Source organism: Zonotrichia leucophrys, chromosome 10, assembly GCF_028769735.1.
Source record: "Zonotrichia leucophrys gambelii isolate GWCS_2022_RI chromosome 10, RI_Zleu_2.0, whole genome shotgun sequence".
In the NCBI taxonomy this organism is placed as follows: Eukaryota; Metazoa; Chordata; class Aves; order Passeriformes; family Passerellidae; genus Zonotrichia; species Zonotrichia leucophrys.
In genome coordinates, this window is record NC_088180.1 from 11322925 (window position 1) to 11342997 (window position 20073).

The 20073-nt window shown below is 36.7% G+C and overlaps 1 protein-coding gene across 1 annotated transcript in view; it reads left to right on the forward strand.

The window, feature by feature from the left end:
• The window catches only part of EFL1 (elongation factor like GTPase 1), a 63008-nt gene that overhangs the window by 27184 nt on the left and 15751 nt on the right, over window positions 1-20073 (forward strand). The window contains exons 16-17 of the mRNA XM_064722417.1: window positions 15292-15423; window positions 17836-17983. Of these exons, the coding sequence (XP_064578487.1) occupies window positions 15292-15423; window positions 17836-17983 (280 nt within the window). The remainder of the gene's footprint in view (window positions 1-15291; window positions 15424-17835; window positions 17984-20073) is intronic.

Consider the following 20073-nt stretch of genomic DNA (forward strand, 5'->3'; position numbering starts at 1 on the left):
TTAACAGAGGTGTAAATTACCTGATTTAAGAAGGCTCTGTATTTAGACTATATAATTGAAACTTTTATCCCCCTGTACAAAATGGCATTAGGCTTTTCTTCCTTCTGAATTAAATATGCTAGAGAATTGCCTTTCCAGAAGTTGTTGCCATAGAACTCAAACTTTGAGAAAGCTGTTTTGAAGGAACATTTCCTTTATTTAATGTGACCATGGATTTCTAAAATTCAAACAGAGTATTCAGTGTCATTTCAGAAGTAGGTGCAAAATAATTGCTTTAAGCACAAATGGGTTTGAAAATACATGCCTTTCTGCATGTAAATTCATGTGTAGTCATTCAGACATGAAAAAGACACCATAAATCAAATCTGTTTAAGAATGTGTCCAATTACCAATGCAGAAAAGAAGTTCTGTATTAAAAGAATTTGAGGTTTTGCAGTGTTATTTATGGAAAATACATCTCTCTTGCTACTGTGATGGTGCACATGAATCAAATCCTGAAATCTTTGAAAAGATGTATGTACTTCTAATCATCTGGCTATTCCTTTCTCTGTTTTTGGCAGATAAAATTCAATTTCCATCAGATGAATTAAGTTGCATCTTCTTTGCACAGGTAGTCAGTTAATGTACTAAAAGGTAGTTGTGAAATGTAGACATTTGTCAGTATCAAATCATGGTATACTTGGGGGCAGGTAACTAAATAAAATTATAACTGGAATACTGCCTTGTAGGTGTCATTTAGGCTGGACTTTTACTCAAGTGTGCAGTTGCAAAGATACAAAAGGCTGTAAAAGATGACATTAAATCCTAAAGTTATCCATGTGGATAAACATTGTTTTTAGTATCATAGAGATGTATTTCACCTGTGTGTGCACCTCTGTTGCTAACGCAGCTTCTCTCTTGCAAGGCCTCAACTACAGACCTGCTTCTTTATTCTTTGCACTCTTGAGCACTGTGCTTTTCCCAACATAACCCAAATAACTCAAATTATTGTATTAATGATAGAAAATATTCTCATTCATGGTATTTATACTTCTGCAATTTACCATGTGTAGCACTTTGGGCAGGGGAGGAGAAACTTGGATCTAGAAGTTACTTTAGTTGTCTCAAAATGTTTCTGTGCCCTGAAGTGATGGATAAATAAACATGGTTTTTCTAGGCAGTGTAGGCTTTATTATTACATGTAGTTTGTCACTACTTTTGCATAGTTACTCACTTCTGAGTATTTTCTTTAAAATCTTTCCATTTTCACCTTTAGTACACAGGAAGTTGCTCTCTATATGTGTTTAGCAATAAAAGATTTACAGTTCTTGTGAATATATAATCTTCTCTATTTCTGTGTAAAATCTTTTCTAAGGTTCTGCAAATTTGAAACTCCTTTATGTAAATTTGATTGAATAAGGCTTTTCCCCATCTTTATACTTTAAACAAATACCCTGTGAACAAAACAGTTTGAAAGAACAAATTTAGTGGTTTGCTGTACATATGTTTCAAGAAACTGAAACTCAGTGGAAACCACTGAGTTTCAGTTTCTTGAAACATATGTACAGCTCTCTGATAAGGATTATATTTTGATTTGTATATGAAATATCTCAGTATTCAGGGCATCTGAGTTATGATGATTCCTTGACAAATTTGGGTAATTAGAGAATTGTCATGTAATTTACATGTTTTTTACAAGAACTGGCTATAGGAACCAGTTATCTTGTTTTATTCTTAAACTGTTTTCTTACTCCCATTTAGCATGAAGCCAGAGGGCACTGTTTTTCATACAATACAAAAAGTTCTGCTATTTCAGCTTTGGATGAAGGTCTCATATGGATTCTCAGTACTGTCAGTGTAGTGGAAACTTTGGATTATAGTTTTTAATGTACATTTCTTCATGCAGAAAATCTACAAATGTTTTGACTCTAAATTAAATTAATCTCACTGAGTAGTCTGAGAGCCAAAAATCTGCAATCAGCATGGTTCCTACTTATTAGCTCCACTTGGAAGTGTTCAGGTTTCAGAGGCAGTGTAGTGATAAGTAAAGCCACTGCCATGAGAACGTCTTGTTCAGCTTCTTTTTTTTTCTTTTTGACACTTTCTTTGTCCTGAGAAAAGCTACTGTTTTATAGAAAAGGAGCTCCTCTCTGAATGTTTCTTTAACTTTCATGGCTACACTAATTGCCTTCTGCTCAGAGTAATAGCTGGACTGTAGAAATTAGGCTGGACCTCCCTCAGCTGTTTTTGGAGTGTTAACGTGGCTCTGAAATTGACCCTTTTTCCCCTAAGCTCCCCAGCCCAAATCTTACTGTTAACCTCTTGTTTTCTCTTTCTATTCCACCTTTCTCTCTCTATTTCTATCTGTTATTCTACCTCTGCTTTTAATTTTATTACCTTAGTTATCCCATGTCAATAAAGTAAGACTATATGAGAATATTTTAGTTAACCACAGCCTAAGCAGACGGAAAAAGCTTTTCTTTTAAATGGCATTATTTATGCAAAACCACTAAACTGTGAGGGTAATTTACTTGAATGTGTTCTAAATTCCTGGAGCACTTCCTAATGTGAAGTGTAGGGGGGAGAGGAACAGGATTCCTGCTTTCCCACCTGGTGTGGAGAAGTGTTCCTCTTACTGTGTGGTAGCCCTGTAATACACAGCGTCCTTACAATAAATAAATAAATAAATAACATCTGTGGCTGTGAAATGCCTCCACTTCCACATTTGGCCGCAGAAGCCTTCATTTATTGCTTTGGATATTTCTGCTTTGCTTCCATTGTCTGTTGTTACCAGAGCTTCTTCAAGGAGTTCAGAGAAAGCAGTGAGGGTTGCACCGAGGGCACGGGAGTCAGAGTGGGGAAGACCAGTTTGGAGTTGTTTTTGCACATAACCCCACTGAAGGGACATGATTCACAGAGAATCACAATCCTGTGTAACAAACAGCAAGGTTCAAAAGTCAAGAGCCTGTTAACAAAGGCTGTGTTTCAATGACTTATTTTCTAAATATTATCCCAGATTTGGATGTTGTTGGTGTCTCAGCTGAAACTGCAGAAGTGTTGTGAGGTTGTTTGGCCTGTGTCAGGCTGTGAGTCATGGAGCTGGCTTTGTCTGGGCTGTGAACTGTGGGGGGGACTTAAGGCACAGCTATATTTAGGATTATCAACTGATGTCAAACTGTGGAGCACTGCTAAACAACACTGTTAAAGGGGCAGCACTGGATAGTTTAGGTTCAAAGTTTAGATTGTTTGTAGTGCTTTTTAATTTAGTAAATAATGGGAAAAGCTGATATTTACTAGAAGTATTCTGCAAACCAAGCAGTGTAAGTTTCAACTCCATTTATATTTACCTAGTAAAACTATTGCAATTTCCTGGTCAAAATGGTATGGTTTGAAAAGAGCAAGCCTAGATAGTACTTCTAGTTTTACATGTTTCACAATCTGAATGGGTGAGAACATTATGTATAAAGAATTGTTAAATTCCAGTCATAGACAGGAAATAATGTTTGAAGGGCTGTAAACATTGAGTTGCCTTAAGATGCAGAACACTTGCTCACCTTACTTTGATTGTATTTTAAATTTTGTCATTAATGCCTGGAACCAAATTTAGATATCTTTTTGCATCTAATTAAGACTTAAAGAAGTATGGTTCTTTTCTAAACTTTCTTGCTTCCTACTACCTAATTCCCTCCAGTGGGATCTGTTATGTATAGGGGTAAAATTCAAGAGTGATTTTTAAAAATTAGAAGTTTCATTTTCCAAGGCTGCTCCTCTGTCGTGACTGTCATGGACTGTAGCTAATGGTTTTTTGTGAGGTTTTACATTTGGTAACCTCCATGTATGTTTTGGTTGATAATTCACCTAATTTGGTGGAGAGAATTTTATATTGCAGTCTTTGCTTCTGGTCCTTGTCTGTGTAAAAACAGTGAGATTGCAGTAGGAAAACTGCAGGGAGTGTAAGGACCCCAGCTGTGATGAGAGTCAAGGTTTTTCCGACAGAATAGAAGTAATTTTGGTCATCCCAATAAACTGGAAGTTGGGAAGTTTTTTTCTAAGACTCTTGATGTTGGTTTAAGTGCACTCATATTGTCTTGAATGTAGCCAGACCTGTGCTGAGACAGTGTACTGGTGGGAAAATAGAAAAGCTCCACTCTGAGTGTGTAAGTTTTACAGTTGTTTAAGTTAATGTATGGGACATTAGTCAGTCAGTCTGTTACTGACATTTTAAGCTTCAATGAAATGCCAGCTTTGATACAAGTCTGTTTCAGTGACTGTGTTTCTGAAACATAATATTGAGCAACTAATATTCATCCAAAGGCTTGATGTTTTCCAAGTGTCATATGTTAAGATTTGTACAATATTGAAGTATTGGGTCACCAACTGGTGTGAGCTGCATGGCTGTGAACTCGTTACTGTAAATGAAAATGCAACCTGCTGGTAGTTCTTGTTCCATCACTTATTGCACTTACACAAAGACATTCATGCCCAATCCCCACTCTTTAGCCTGCTGGAGCTGATGAGGACCAGGCAGTTGAAAGCACACGTGGTTGAGAAGCTCTCAGAATGGGCTGTAAAACGTCTGGAATCCCGATGGTTATATTTTTCGGAGCTTTTGCACAAAAGAATAATTGTTTTGTGATGTTCAAAAAGAAAGTTCTCTGAGCAGTGTTACTAACAAAGCCTGGATTCCTGTGGACTGATGTCCTTAAAATCCTCAGCTCCCCTCTCTGCTGCAGTTGTGTCCCAGTTGGCCGCGGGGCTGCGCATGCTGGTCGCCAGGCAGCTGCTGCAGGCAGGACATACAATGATCGTGTTTGCCTGCCCTTTCTGCAGTGAGATCACCAATTTTGGTCTCCCTTCAGTACTTAGCCAACGATTTTACATAACTTGTGGAAACTTAATTACACCTGAACCCTCTGCTCTCTCTCGCTGGTGAGCTTAGTGGAAGTTGGGAACATGTTTAGAAGTTGTTGAGGGGAGCCTGTGTTTACAGGAGTTGCGTTTACTTTGGAAATGGGACTAAAAACATACTCCATTTTTAACAGATTCTTTTGTGTCCACAGTGCCATCAGGAAGTATGACATACTGTGTTGAAAGCCTTGCCTCTCAACCAAAAAGAGTCATTTCAGTGCTCAGGCATTTTTAGCAGAAATGCCTCTCATTTTTAGTAAAAAAAGGTTTGTCTACCTGGAACTGATCCAAGGTTTTTAAACTGATACAGAGCAGTGGCAAATGGCCACATTTCTTCTGTTCAGAAAAGCAGCTGACTTGTTTTTTGGGTTTTTTTTCTGTGTGTTTTAAGGTTTTGCTTTGTCTTGAAGCAGCATGTGAGCCCTGCTGCTGCCTTGGGTGACACTGGATACCTCATCTGTGGGCTCTGCTGCTTAGGCAGCACAGTGTCAGCCAGCCTGGCCTCCTCTGGGAGGGCACAGAGGTGGGGCATGGACACAAATAAACTTTTTTGACAGCCTAGAGGTGTTAAACTGCTCCGTCTACATAGATGAGAAAGAGAGACAAGATCTCTAACAGGTTTTTGGAGATGCTGGTTGTTTAACCTGGTGTTGTGGTTGGGGTCATCATGCCATTGGGGTTTCACTAGGATTAATTTGTTGAGTTGCCTGTTCTTGGATAAAATGTCAGAAGCAGCCTCTTAATGCATTGAGAGTTGAGGGAGTGCAAATTGGGTGAGAGGGAAATTTGCTTTTTATTAGATTAGTTTTACTCTGTTTATTTAGTATCCTGAATTGTCTCACTGAGAGTCTGATAAATGCTGGTGCTGGGGAGCCAGAAGTGGGGACAGGCTTGGTGTTTTAGGGCACAGCTGGCTGTGGGTCATCCCAGCTGTGTTTGAGATGGGGTTCTCAGACTGCCTTTTGGGGTGGGGTCTCTTTTCCTTTTATCCTTGAATGCAAATGAATTGATCAGTTACTGGTGGTATTCCTGTAAGAAAGGGAATTAAAACACAGGGTTTTCCACATGTTGTGGTGTTAAAGCTCCAAGCTCTCTCCCTGGTGTCTTTTGACACTTTGAGGCTTGTGCCTGTTTGTAGCAAATGAGGACAGCAGTGTTGGGGATGTTCTCAATGCATATAGACTCATGTGATAAAAATAAAATCAAATTTTATTAGTTGTTTTGTGGGGGTTTGGGTTTTTTAGCAACAAGGCATTAAAAATCAAGATTAGTTCTATTCAATATCTTCATTTTAAAATAGAGGAATGTTTTAAAGCTCAGTTTAATAATGTGGTCCTCTGCACTAGTCCTAAGAATTCTCATACCTTAGGAATGATCTCTGTTTCTTTCCCATTTTTTTCTTGTCCTAGAGCTAATGGAAGTTAATATGTTGCAATATTTTAGGAAGTCAAAATTATGCAGACTGCAAATTACAGTAATAACTCTCGATGATACATTAACTGAAGTAATCAGAAATTAGGGTGAAAATTACAGTCTTCTTTCCTTTGGGGGAAAAAGGTTTGGAGGGATAAGGAGGATAAATAGCATTCCTAACTTTTAGGGGTTTTTTACATTTTAAATATACTTGATTTTGGTATGCTTAGTTTACTCAGAGGCAGACTGGCAGTACTACTTAACATTAAGCTGAGTTTTAAAATACATTGTTTAAATATAATTTTATGAAAAAATAAGAATTATTTTCAATCTGAAGTCAATATTAATGGCCCCATAACAGGTTTTTCATGTGGCAGCAACATTTTCTGTTCTTTTTTTTTTACAATTTGAATGCATTTTCTGTTTATTTTTTAATTAGTTTAGCTATTAAACTGGAGCCTGTGATAAATAGCTCATTATCAATAACTTCCTAGGCTGCTGATATAACAAGTGTATTTAAGACATCCCTGTTCCCTCTAATGCCATCTGTTTTACACCCGTTATGTCAAATAGTCCAAATCTGAGACATTTGAAAGGTGCTTTATTTGGTTAGAATCCTTCTGATTAATTATTTCCCAAAATATTACTGCTTGTGTAACTACAAATGAGCTACTTCAAGGTTTCTTTTAGCGTGAAGTGAAATTTTATATTCTTCTTTATCCATCTTGAAAATTACTGTATTTAAAGTAAACATCAATTTCTGTATAATGCAGGCTGAAGCAGTCCATTATTCATGGTGCTTTGGAAGACTCTAAGCCATATTTCCCAAGGCAGCAAAATCAGGCAGCATAAATCACTTACAGACAGATGTGTTGGGGGTGGGGAGGCTGCCTTTAAAAGAGAGCATTAGGCATTGGGTCAGGTCTTGGAAAATTGAATTTTAATTAGTTACTTGCATGTCTTACAAGTTAACAGGATAAATGGTCAATGGCTCAGGCATTTCCCACAGGATATTGTACACATTTGGTAGGCAGTGTGCTGCTTGTGCTATCTGCAATATCCTCACAACTGGTTAGTCTGTATTTGCTTTTACCTGATGTATTGGATGATAAAGGCCTTATGTTTTTTCTTCAAGTAATGAAATAGAAATCACATATATTGGGATTCTACAGTTAAACATAAATCAGCACGTGGATGGACAAAATTTAATGAGCTTTTGAACTAACTGCCATTGTCCTTTGTAACTGACACTTCTAGTAGTAGATTCTGATTTCCCCATGTACCTGGGATATGTAATGCAGAATTTGTAGGGATATGTTCATGTAGCTTTTTCTAGGCAAACATGACAAAACTTCCAAGACTTCTAAAATTAATTCTTTGCAAGATCAGTGCCTGAAGGCTTAATTAATTTTAACATCTTATAATTGATTCTGCAAAGTAACAGATGTTAGTTATATTTTACAATCTTCTTAAATCTACTGTTTAAGAAAACAGTGTATACATGAAGTCTGCCCATTTTCAGGAAGCATTGCAAGAACTGAATAAAGCCTAAAATGGCATTTGCCCTTTGGATGGTTTGTAGATTATGCTATAACTAGTCTGATTTATGAAGAATTCATTTGATGATGTTGATCTATTAGCTGAGATTATTTTGCTCTGTTACAGGAAGCATTTGATCAAGAAATTAGGAAGAATTAAGTTTTCCTATCGTGCTGAAACCCCTAATGAATTTTAGATCTTAGTTCATTTGCATCTTGCTTCTAGTACTCTCATAAAAATAGTAAAATTTTGTATGGGAGTTTTTGTCTTCCCATTGTCTGCTTAGAAATAAATATTGAGCATTGCTACATGTTCAAGTGGAAAGGCTTTGCCTCCATCTCCTTTCTTTTAATGTTAAACAGTTTTCATGCTCAGTCAGATAGAGCACAAGTGATTCCATGCTTCCCTTCCCAGCCTCAGGCTGCTGCCTCCCTCTCCTCTGCCTTCTGAACATCCATGCCTTCCAATGCAGGTGAAATATTTGAAAAAAACATTGAAATAAATTGAGAAGTGATTGTTTTGATTAATACTTCTGATATCTATTCTCTTCATGATCCTATAACACGTAGTCCTCTTTTAATAGGTTTGTGGAACTGAGTATGTGTGCACAGCTAACGTTTTGATGGTGGTCCTGCAAAAGATTGTTGTAGTTTTTTCTAATGTAACTAGCCAGTGAAGTTGGTTTTAAATAACTTTTTCTCCTTTTTAAAGTGTAAAACAGCAATATCAAATGTGCTTCTGCTAGATAACTGCTGGAGATTGGTCTTTTTCTTCTGCTAGCTTGAGGGAAGAAATTTGGATCTTTTGGTGTATGTTCCTTTTAAAAACTTAGATATTCATAACAAGCCTAAGTCTGAAGTATTTTATCAAACACTTCAATGCTTTGTTGTTTTGTTAATGGATGAGAGTGGTGGTGGTGGTGGGGTTTTGGTGTTTAATTTTTTTTTTTTGTTTAATAGTTTTCTAATTTTACCAGTAGGAACCAGCAGTGGATGTCCAGCATGTGTGAACATGCAGGGAGGCCTCCAGAGCTACACATGAATCATTTCTCATCTTCACAGAAAGATACACAGTTTTCAGAGAGTGTAGTTAAAGCTATGTTGAATAGAAGATTTTTCTTAGAGGATTGCTGGGCAATTTTTTTCCCTGCATAGGATGCTGCATAGGAGTTCAGCTGATCTGTTTTCCAATACACCATGCAATTTAATTTGTTTATTTATAAAAGCACATTTACTATTACTAAATAAAGACTCTCAAGAACAAATCAGCATTTCAAAAGACTTGTAGATTATCAAAGTAAATATGTTGAACAACTATTCCTAAATTCCATGTGTTTGGGACAGCAACCTTTCTCAATTGGTGCTGAAGTTCTGGTAGAAATTTTTTTAAAAATTTTGTAAATTCAGATGCGTTGCTGTCAGGTCAAATGAAAATAATCAATTTAAAGTAATTATAAAACTAAAATTTGGTTTGTGTTTCTGAAACCCTTGCAGAGTTTTGTATGGCACTAAATGCTTCCCACATGCAGTAATGGAAGCACTGATTTGACATACAGGCTGTAACTGAAGTGAGCTCCAGTGCCTATGTGGTCACATTGCACAGAGCTCTGTCCACATATTTACTGTTCTTCAGGATTGCTGCTTTCAAGTGATGTCACATTGAGCTGGTGTGTGGAAAGGAATTTTAATGTGTGGGCTAAGGCAAATATATTGCATATATATTGCTGAGGACAGCTACTGACCATTTTATACAACCACAAAAGGTACTGTTCAGTGCCTTTATCAAAAATGCTTTACAGTTAAAAGGTTAAAGTAGTTTTAATTGGAGTAAAGATTTTTTTTTCCTTTTTTCTTTTTTTTTTTCTGTGGAGCTACAAGTGTATTGATTTCATAATACATAAAGATGGATGCAGGCCTGTTACAGATCTGAGTATGAAATTCCTAGGTTTCTGTGCTAAAATGACACTGAAACATAAATGTTGAAAAATTGGAATAATTTTCTTCAGTCTTTAGCTCCAAAATTAGTATGGCATGATAAATGAAATAATTCTGTACTGTAAGAAAAACATGATTATTTGAAATACTTTCATCTTCTGTAGTTATTGGTCTCATTAAGCAGCTTAAGGAAATCAATATTTCATCTTGACTACAACTGTTTGTAAATCCAGAAGTTGGATTTGGAATGTTAACAGATTTTGGTTTAATTCTGTTTACTTTAAAGTAAGTTTGTGTTTTAGCAAGCGAATTTCTGACTCAGCTTTGGTGTCAGCTTTGTTACACAGACTGATTGCAGGTAGATCTCAAGCCATTCACTGTAATATTTTAAAGATGTTACTGTTTATTGTAAAGGATATTTTTACAGTTTCCTTGAAATTGTTCATAGTCTCATCTGAAGAAGTATAAGAATGTTAATAATTAGAATTGTCAGCTCAATCAGCACTTAGGGAAATGTGTGTTATCATGCAGTCTAAGGGACTAATGAAATATATGGTATTTTTTCCCAAAGATACGCAGCAGAAGATAAGTGAGGCTGGTTTACTCATTATGTGTGTTTGCAATCCTTCTAGAAACTCTAATCTAGTAATGGGGTACTTTCGGGGAACGTGCTGTTAGAGTGTATTCTTGCTCTCCTGTCTGAAAGCAGACAGCTTTGTTCTTTGAACTGCTGTTTTTTTCCTGAAAGAACTCAGTGGGGTGCTCCAGCACTGTTTCATCTTTCACTTCCTGAGGATTCAGTAGTAAAGTACTGAGTTGCTTCTTGTGTCTAAAGCTGCTTATTGCATTCAGTGTCTTACCACAATCCTGCCCCTTGGGGAGAGGGAGTTTTGTTCTAGCATTATTTGTAATATGGCTGAATTTTCTCTCATCTGATCAGAAAGTTAGGCTCAATTTCCCCTTGACTGCTGTGAACTGAAAAGTAAAATTTTATAATAATTACACCTGAACACTTTGGTACTGAGAAACTGAATTCATGTAAATCTCCAGTGCATACTCAGGTAGAACTTGTGTTTTTGAAACTCAGGAAGAAGCTGGGGCAAATGGTTCTACAGTCTATTGGATACTGCTGATTTTTAGAGATTCAGTTCAGAAAAAAAATTGGGAAAGCAGAAAAAGAAATGTTTAATTAAATTTTCTGTAAAATGATTTGATCTGAGAGCTGCTGAAACCATACACATACCTTACAATATTCTTTTTTCCATACAAACAATTTCACTTGCCTAGAAACAAGTAAGAATTGAGGGGGAAGTGCACAATTAGAGATGAGGAGGCTCACCAGCAATCTGTGCTAACATGTGGTGTGTATTATGGAAAAAGTTGATGAAATCTCAACTAGAATGTGATCTGTGTCTTGACTTACATTCCCTTCTCTTCTAGAAACAGTTTCTAATATAGAAAGGTCAAATTCTGCCCTCAGATGTCTCTCAGCAGTGCCCATGAGACACAAGAGAAACATGCTTAAAATCTGAGGTGATAAATGTATAATACAAGTTATTCTTAAGCCATAGTAGTTACTTGTCCCTGCAGTTAGTCATATAATCTCAGTGATTAGTAAAACCTTTTAAGATTCCTCAAATGTAAAAGGCATACTATTGTAATTGAGTTTAATCCTACCAAAAGCCACTTTTTCTTTTCAAAATCCCTCTTTTCCTTTTTTTTTTTTAATTAGAGACAGTAATGAAAGGCTGGAGGCTGATGCTTAAAGTTTTTCTGGCTACAGAGAACCAATGATAGTCACCCAGTAGGTAATAGTGTGCTAATGGTATAATGTTTTATAATCTTCATCTGCATACTGGTAGAAGGAAAATTATTTGCATAGATTTGAGGAAGAATGATGATTGATATGGAAGCATTTTCCTAGATTTTTTTATTAATTTAATATTATTTGGCAAATATAGTTCGTTCTTCTGTTTGTTTTGGTTGACCTTTAGCCTGTTTACTTCAAGAATGAACTGGAAACATCTAGAGCCAATCATACTTTTAAGGTGAATTTGTTTTCTCATACATTTTTTTTCCATCACATTTTAAAGATTTTTTTTTTTAAATGTCCCTCACAGGGCACAATAAAAATATTTGTATTACTGCTCAAAGAAAATTGTAGAGGTGTCATTGTGTTTGTACAATCCCGTTGAAACAACAGGCACATGCTCACTTTGAGATTTCAGATTGTGTGGATTTACAAATGTTTGCCTCACACCTACATAATTCACATGAATTACGGAGGAGCTTGCATGGTTTTCACTGTTCCATAGAGAAGTGCATGGAGCATTTAAACCAGGAGCTTTATATATTGTAAGGTCCTAATCTTCCTAAGGAGGTATCATTGATAAGAAATGATAGATTTCAGTGGAGACAGAGCCTTACTGGGAAGATTACCATCAGCTCTCTGCTTTCCTTAGTTCCTTGTGGTGTTAGTCCCAAAGCCTGACAAGTCTCCATTCCTAAGCAGCCCGGGATTCCTAAGTGGTGATATCATCAGTGAGAGAAGATAAAGATCGACTGAACTAATGTGCTGAGGCTAGTAACAATGTGGCAGAAGTTAAAATTTAAACAGCTTTCATTCTTCTTTGTTTGATTTTTCACACTGCAAACTAAATTATTCCCTTATCTGATTGAAAAACTTCAGCGTGGTGGTGGTGTCTGCCTCATTTTTTTTCAACTTGAAAGAACGTTAAATGCCTAAATCTTTCTACATCAAGAGGAACTAATTACAGATACCTTGAAGTTGATCTTTTATGTGTTCAGATCTTTATAGCTGAATTGAGCTGGAAAAGCATACTTTAAAGGCAGCAAAATTATTGTGTAAGGTGTAGTGGTTACCAGCAAGACATAGAAGTGAAAAGTAAATTGAGACTTGTCTTAAAACTCCTACTCCTTTTGAAAATTTCAGTCATGATGTTCTTATCTCTTTTTACCATTTAGCTTCTATCATATGCTAATATCTGGTGGTACAGGTAGGTATATACTTGATTTAGTATTCTTATCTTCTAGGGCAAGTCAGAGAAGGGACTAAATAAAAGAAGAGCTTTAGTAAATCTCATATTTCACCACCTCTGTAATAATTCTCCCTCAACCATCATTTGGCCTACTTTTAAAAGCACAAACCACCAACCTCTGAAGGTCTTACTTACCATTATCTCACAGGCTTTTCTTAAGGCTTAATCTTTGAGTGATTTTTCTAAGACCGTTCAAGTAACATATTGATACACATCTGAGATTTGTGATCTCAAGTAAAGAACAAATTTCAGTGGTCTGGACAATAACTTTAAGATTTATGTATCATCATACTTAGTGGAATTCTTCCATTGATGACATGTGGTACTTTGGAATTAGTTCTGTTACCTCTAAAATTATTCAGAAAACACATTAGCAGTTACTTAGTAATCACGTTGTATAAAAAGAGTATCCAAGAATCTTTATAGATTTTTTCCAACATTTGTTCATAAGAATCTTTTAATTAAATAGATTCAACATGGCTGGACACAGTTCTCTGCTAGCTCACACACTTCAGCAATTAAAACACTCAGGTTGTAAGCCTAACAGATTTTCATAAAAACTTTTTATTTTTGGCGTATTACTGGTACCAGACTCTTATATTTCATGTATTTTTGCCTTCAAATGTGAAACAGAAGAGCAAAACACTTCAATTTTTCTTTACGACAGTAAAAGTACAGGAACGTGTTAAGAAAAGAGTGAGTCTATCTGAAGTAAGATTTGGTAACTTTATTTCTCTGGTTCACATTACACTGTGCAAAGAAGCTGTTCACCTCCCATTCTAAATCATTTTCATTTTACCAGCTGGAGAAGATCAGAATAAAATGGACCCATCCCTTTTCTCAGTCCCTGGTGGTGATGATGATCCAGCATTTGTTTTTCATTCAAACCACATGTTGAATAAGTGAAAAAGAGGAAATACATGCTGGTCATAGGTCAGGTGCAACACAGAGTTTATACAGATTTATTTTCTTTGTAGCATCTGCAATCCTGCATTTAAAGCCATTGAATGTTGTTCTGCTTCCAGTTATTTTGAGGCAGGTTTTCTTATATAATGACATTTTGGATTTTGGATTACCCTGCTGGCCAGGCATTCAGCCTGCAGAGCTGGAGGAACAGCCTGATTCTGCAGCTGAATCTGCAACAGAACTCAAACTCCAGACCTCAAACTCTTGCATGATCTCATAGGGTGGAAGCTGACCCTCTTTGTTTCTGGCCTCAAATGAAGAAAGCTAAGCCAAAAAAATTTTTAGAAAAATGGAAAATATCAGGGTGATAATGGGGAGTAGGGGTGAAGAACTCCTTGGGCATGTAGGAGAGAATTAGGAGGAAGGAGCACAAATATCCTGCAATCTACAATGGGAATTTAATTTTTAAGCAGATACAGATTATGAGCTGAAGGCTTCAGTTTTCTCATAGCATTACAAGTTACATGCTCATTTAATTTATACTCCATTAGAACTGCAAAGCTCATTGCTTATGATTGAAGGAGCATCAGGAAAAGTGATTGTATAAATTGATATCAGCTTTATTTGTTGTCTTTATTATTCACACACTTCTAGTCGTGTTTTAATAGCTTTGACTAAATTATGAATGATGTGCAGTTGGTTAGGAATTTGAAGGCAATAATTTCACATTCTCTTAAATGTGCCAGCCAGCCAAAACTCAGTATTCATTTACAGCAGCTATTTTGCAGATTTATAGCTAATATTTTTTTCTATATTTTCTCTTATCACTACCATTTAATCTGACTTTTCTTCAGCTTGTCAGTATTATAATGTATAATAGAATGAAAATTAATAGCTTACAATGGGATGAATTCATTTTTTACAAGAATCAAGTTGGACAAAAAGTGAATCCCAAATGGGCATGAGGGGGTGGGAAGAAAAAAAAAAGCATTCTTCACAATAATAATAATAATGAAGCACTGGAGGAGGTTGCCAGCAGAGGCTGTGCAGTCTCTACTGTGAAGAGTGTTTAAACCTTGAGAAGAAGGTCCTGGGCAACTTGATCTAATTGTGAAGTTTGCCCTGCTTTGGCCTGGATGTTGCACTGGATGACCATTGCTGGCCTCGTGCAATCTTAATTTTTCTAAATTTAAACCACCAGAATTAAATCTGAGCTGTACAAAGGCTTGGACATACTAGAAGGGAAAAAATTCCTCATGTCCTTTCTGTTCTTCAGAGCTATAAACATGCCTTTTAAAATACTGAGGGAATGCAATGGGAACTGTGAGACTAAATATCAAATGTCACACCAGAGACTTAAGAACCCAGTTTACGGAGAAGTATCTTAACAGATATTTTATATGGACAGTGAGGAATTCTTGAATCCTCCTTTTGTAATTAGAATGATTTCACCTTTTATTAACTTGATGGTCAATTTTTAGTATCATTTAATATGACAGTTGGTGATCTTTTTTTGGTTTTTTTGCCTTTTTTTTTTTTCCAATTTCTATTAGGAATAGGAGGCCTGCAAGATTTTGTGCTGAAGTCTGCAACACTGTCAACGTCACCTGCCTGTCCACCATTTACACCTCTCAACTTCGAAGCTACCCCGATTGTGCGAGTAGCAGTGGAACCCAAACATCCAAGTAAGCTTCAGGAGGGATGGGGATGGTAACACCAGCTCAGTGTGGCTGCAGTGCAGCTTCCAGCCCTCAGTGATTTGGCTAGTTTATGAGCTAGCCACTGAATCAGAGACTTGCCCAGTATAAAATAAACCCTCAGGTTGCCTGGAGGGCAGCGTGGGTTGTTCCAGCTGCCTCGCTCCTGTCTCAGTAGGTGAGGGCACACAGGAGAAGTTGTTTTGCCCTTTTGTGACAGGTTTGTTCACAAGTCAGACACTGCATGGGCTAGCAGTTTACAGTGTTCTTTTATTGTGAAGGTGAGCAGATCTGTGGGTTCTGTCTGCTGCCCTTCTTTAATGGGTGTCAGCAAGCTTGTAGTACTGCTTCTTGATGCCCCCATCCCACTTCCTCCAAAGAGAGTGGGATACCTCTGCCTTTATTTGAATTTCAGCCCAATTTCCATCTGTTGTTGTAGCATTGGTAGAACCAAAATAACTGGCTTTATGTTCAGTTGCAAAATACTCTGACACTGAGATTACATGTTTTTTTAGAGAGCCATTGGACAGCTTGGCAGCTCTTTGTTTCATGCGTTTGAGTAACAGATAATCATATATTGTACATCCTACATTTGTTAAAGCAGTTTTGAAAGTATTGGAAATTACTGGTTCTGCAGATCGTAGTATTAAGTTCAAAATATTAAAGGAATGTAATTCTAGAACTACTGACCAGTTTGGGGGTAATTTTTGTTCCTTAAGAAATGAAGCTGGATCATTCTTGCACCATTACGTAGTTTCTCCTCCTCAGTAGCTTCTGAGTTTATGATCTGAACTAAATTTTTAGGGGGCCTGAAAGTGGTCAAACATGCAGAAGTCTCCTGAAAATTCAGTGTTGCTTGCAATAACAGGAACACAAGCAAAGTGTGTCCATTGCAGTTGCCCAGAGAGCTGTGTGTAGTCTTGAGGTGGCCTTCACGTGTTCTCACATGTGTGCATTGCACTGCCACATCAGACCTGCTTCAAAACTGCATCTGCTTATGTTGAAAAATGACTCATATAAATTATTTCTCAATGTACATTTTACAAAATTACTGCATGTCTTCACACTCATGTCAAAATCTTCCTTTATGATTGCCATAAGCTCCAAAAGAAAAAAAGTACTCATCATTCCATGAGCTTAAATGCAGAGGCAAAGTTGAAAGTCTGTGTTCAACTCTGTTGGCCATGTGAAATAAAACTGCAGTTTTTCCATTTTCATTTATTTTGTTGTTTTTCATGGATATTTTTTTTGTTACACCCTTACAAGCTGAGCAATAAACAATATCATATTTCTTTTAATAGTCTCCAAGTGAATGACAACTTTAATGTCACTCTTCCTTCTGAATATGAATATACATTCCTGGAAACCCCTGGGGTATTCTCTACTGCCTGTGTAAAATAAAAAAAGAATTCCTAATTAATTTCTTTAAATTGTGTTCATTATGAAAGGCTGCTGACATGGGGTGTTTATGCATAGCTTTGATGTAATCTAGCCAAATTTGACTCAGCTGTGCTTGTTCATTCTCCATTAACTTTAAGACAGCTTATTTTAAACACCTTCATTTTAGGGACAGCTGTGATTTGTTTCACTGAAAAGCTCTCACATTCCTGATTTTTCCTCTTTTCAGATTTTAATTACTTTAAAGCTTTCTAGTGGCTTACAGCTACTTCAAAATCCTTCCTGTGCTTTATTTGCAGTTATACCTTCTAAGTAATCCATATGGAATGCTTTTACTTTTATTTTAGTAAAGTTAATATTTATTTATTTGGAGCATTTTAAGCATTAGCAGTTTAGAAGTTGCTACACTTAGTTATAAAAGATTGCAAGGAAATGAAGTTATTTACTGAAAGATGACTTTAAAAAGTTGTCATAGATAAGAAAGATTATAATTTGATAATTTGTGAAAATGAGGAGTGAAATCTTGAATTTTTTAATCATTTAATTTTGATAAAATTCAGGGGTTTTATTGGGTGTGAGCTGTTCATGAGCTGTATCTTAAGTTAACTGTGTATAGGAAGCAACATAGCACAGTCATAGTCAATAGGTGACCTGTTCTACTGAACCTGCTGTAAAGCTGTGTAAACAAAAAATGTGCAATCCATTGAAGTGTGGTGTTATATGGTTATATTTGTATGATGTGAATTTTGTCATCAGTACATAAATTGTTGGTGACAAATGCTGAGTGCAGCTTATGTTTTCAGTTGGTGCTCTCAAACCTCGCTGCTCTGTGTGACTCATAAGCAGAAAATTGCCCACTGAAAGTTTTTGTGTATTCCTAAAATACCCATTTGTGTTCAGGCTTCCATAAAAATGAGTGTTACTATTTCTCAGTTTAAGTCTATCCTATTTTGAGTATTCCTTTCCCAGTATTCCTTTGTTAATAATACCCTGTTTTGCCAGGTGATATGCCTCAGCTGGTCAGAGGGATGAAACTTTTAAACCAGGCTGATCCATGTGTGCAGGTTTTAATCCAGGAGACAGGAGAACATGTGCTGGTGACAGCAGGAGAAGTTCATCTTCAGCGCTGCCTGGATGACCTGAAAGAAAGGTTAGAGGGGCAAGGAGGAAGAAATATTTTTAGTTCAGTAGGTGTCTGTTGTATTTCTCTGTCAGATGGATATCTTTGATTTATATGCTGGTAAAATAGAGCTTTATCCACAAACAGTTTTTACCATTGAGTCATAAATGTACCTTTTTGTAGCTATAAAATTTATCTGTAGTTTGGCAGAAGGCACTAGTTCATTACTTCTATACATCTAACGCATACTTGGGGCACTTTCTAGAAATTACAAAATGCAGTACTTTCAAAAGTCTAATTAAGAATGTAATGTGGCATTTGTACAAAATAAAAACTGAGGGACTCATGTCTGAACTAAAAAAAATCATAAAGCACCAAGACCAAAATTGTACGTGCACACTCTATCCTGTGCCTTTTCTCACTGATTTTTTTTTCAAAGGTTAATCTGTTCTCATTCATGAGTAGTATTTTTTTGCAAGCGCACATGCATATATTTAGTATCCTCTAATGTTTCTTCAAATGGCAGAAGAACAGATGTCTGTAACAATCCCTTCCTGTAACTTCATTTACTAAAGCATTTCTGATACTTCTGCCACATACATTTACTGGCATTTTCTTCGTAAACCAAAGAGCAAACCTGATGAGTGGTTGAATGTTTGTCTTACTGCACCCATACTCATTTTAGTTAATATCAGAGAGGTGTAGTTTTTTATGAAAATGAGACTGGATCACTTGTAAAACTGGATGTATGTTTTAATGGTTATTCTCATTACAATTTACTGCAACGTATTTTTACTGCTTCTAAAAATTTATTATTTTTAATTGGTACATTTTGCTCAAATGTAATATGTTTGAGCAAAACTGGTTGTGCCTGTCTTCAGCTGCAGTTTGCATAGCAGGATTTTATTATTGGCAATGGTCCAAATCTGAAAAAATAAAGTTAAAATAATACTCCATGACAGGCTGGTAGGATTATAGTGAGCAGCTAGTAGAACTGACTTACATACATTTATGTATATTTTCATCCCTAAACTTGTGTTTAATGTACATGATGTTGGAGGTTTTTATGAGTTGTCATCTAATTTGTCTTTTGTTAAGGGAATGATAGCCTGTCAAAAGTGACCATTTTGTACCCCTGTGCCTGTGGCATTGTGAGCAGAAGCAAGAAACACCTGGAGGCACAGATGAGCTGGGCTCCCACCATTGTCCTGCCTGACTGTGGTTCATGATTTCTCTGCTGGGTACCAGCTCCCAAAAGGAGTTGGGAGCAGGTGTGCTCACTATGGAGCTCATGCTCCTTCTAAATCTCTCAGGATTTGGCACATTTTAGTTGCCACCCCTCACACACCAGCTCGTGGTGAAGCCTTGAGAGGCTACCTAAAACAGAGGCTAGACAGAGTAAAGAAATGAAATAGGTATTTATTAAAAAAACCATCAGAGGACACACCTTGGACACTACAATAGCCTGGCTAGGACTATGCCCAAGATGGACTCTGAGTTAGGAGTTTTCACACTTTTGTAAGTTTTGGTCCATTTCCGTATTGGGGTTAATTATCCAATTGCAGCTTCAGGTTATGAAGTCCCATCCTCCCAGGTTCCTCTCCTCAATTCACTGTTGTTTACACTTTTGGGGCCTGAAGCTGCAGTGGTGTCCTTGGTTCTGGGGCTGGAAAAGGATTTTGTCTACCTAAACTGTGAAGAGAACTTGCTAATGCTTTGTATGAAGTACAGAGTAATATATGAATGCAGTACACAATCTGGAAAATATGATAGCTAAAATTTAAGGCATCAGTGGGACAAGAATTCCTTTCCTTCTCTCCCCATTTTGTAGAAGAAAAGCTCCAGAATGGGAATCTTGTCTTGCTCCATTCCTCATGGATTCTGTGCTAATTCTGACAGTGGTAAACTGGCGCTACTTAACTATTAAAGTGTAAAGGGGAGAAGTTGTGCTCAGAAATGTGCTCTTTGTTTCTGTAGAAATGTTTAACTTCTTCTAAGTGCACATAATTTGGAAAAGCAAATGGTGAACTAGAGATCAGGACAGCATTTAATAACGTTAAAATGTGACCCACAAGTTTTTCCTCCAAAATATTGGCAAAGGTTATTCAAAATGCTTGAAT